Here is a 375-nt window from a genome sequence, read left to right on the forward strand (position 1 = left end):
GCAATAGAATATAATATAATGTAATAGTGATGATTGGTGATGCATATATAATATAATAAACACAAAATATAAGAAAAAGGAAATATCCTTATGCTTTCTCTGTTTCTTTTGATTCTTTATCTTTTTTTTCTTCAGTTGTTTCACTCTTAGAAACCTCTGTAGTTTTTGTTTCTTTGCTGGTTTCCTCTGCTTTCTCTTCTGTTTTTTCTTCTTCTTTCTTTTCCTTTTTCTCCTCCTCCTTCTCCTTGCTGCTGCTGCTGCTTTCAGAAATACCAAACAATTTCGAGTTTATTGCCGCTGCCTCTTCGAACTTTTCTTTAAACTCCTTTGCTTCTGAAAAAAAAAAAAAAAAAAAAAAAAAAAAAAAAAAAAAAA

At 29.3% G+C, this 375-nt stretch overlaps 1 protein-coding gene across 1 annotated transcript in view; it reads right to left on the minus strand.

Moving 5' to 3' along the window:
* Nucleotides 1-88: 88 nt before the first annotated feature.
* The window catches only part of EMH_0085360 (ran-specific GTPase-activating protein, putative), a gene marked incomplete at both ends in the record, with an annotated part of 517 nt that continues 230 nt past the window's right edge, over nt 89-375 (minus strand). The window contains one exon of the mRNA XM_013500902.1: nt 89-333. Within this exon, the coding sequence (XP_013356356.1) occupies nt 89-333 (245 nt within the window). The remainder of the gene's footprint in view (nt 334-375) is intronic.

The sequence above is a fragment of the Eimeria mitis genome, genomic scaffold (genome assembly GCF_000499745.2).
Source record: "Eimeria mitis Houghton genomic scaffold, Emh_scaff6011, whole genome shotgun sequence".
Classification (NCBI taxonomy): Eukaryota; Apicomplexa; class Conoidasida; order Eucoccidiorida; family Eimeriidae; genus Eimeria; species Eimeria mitis.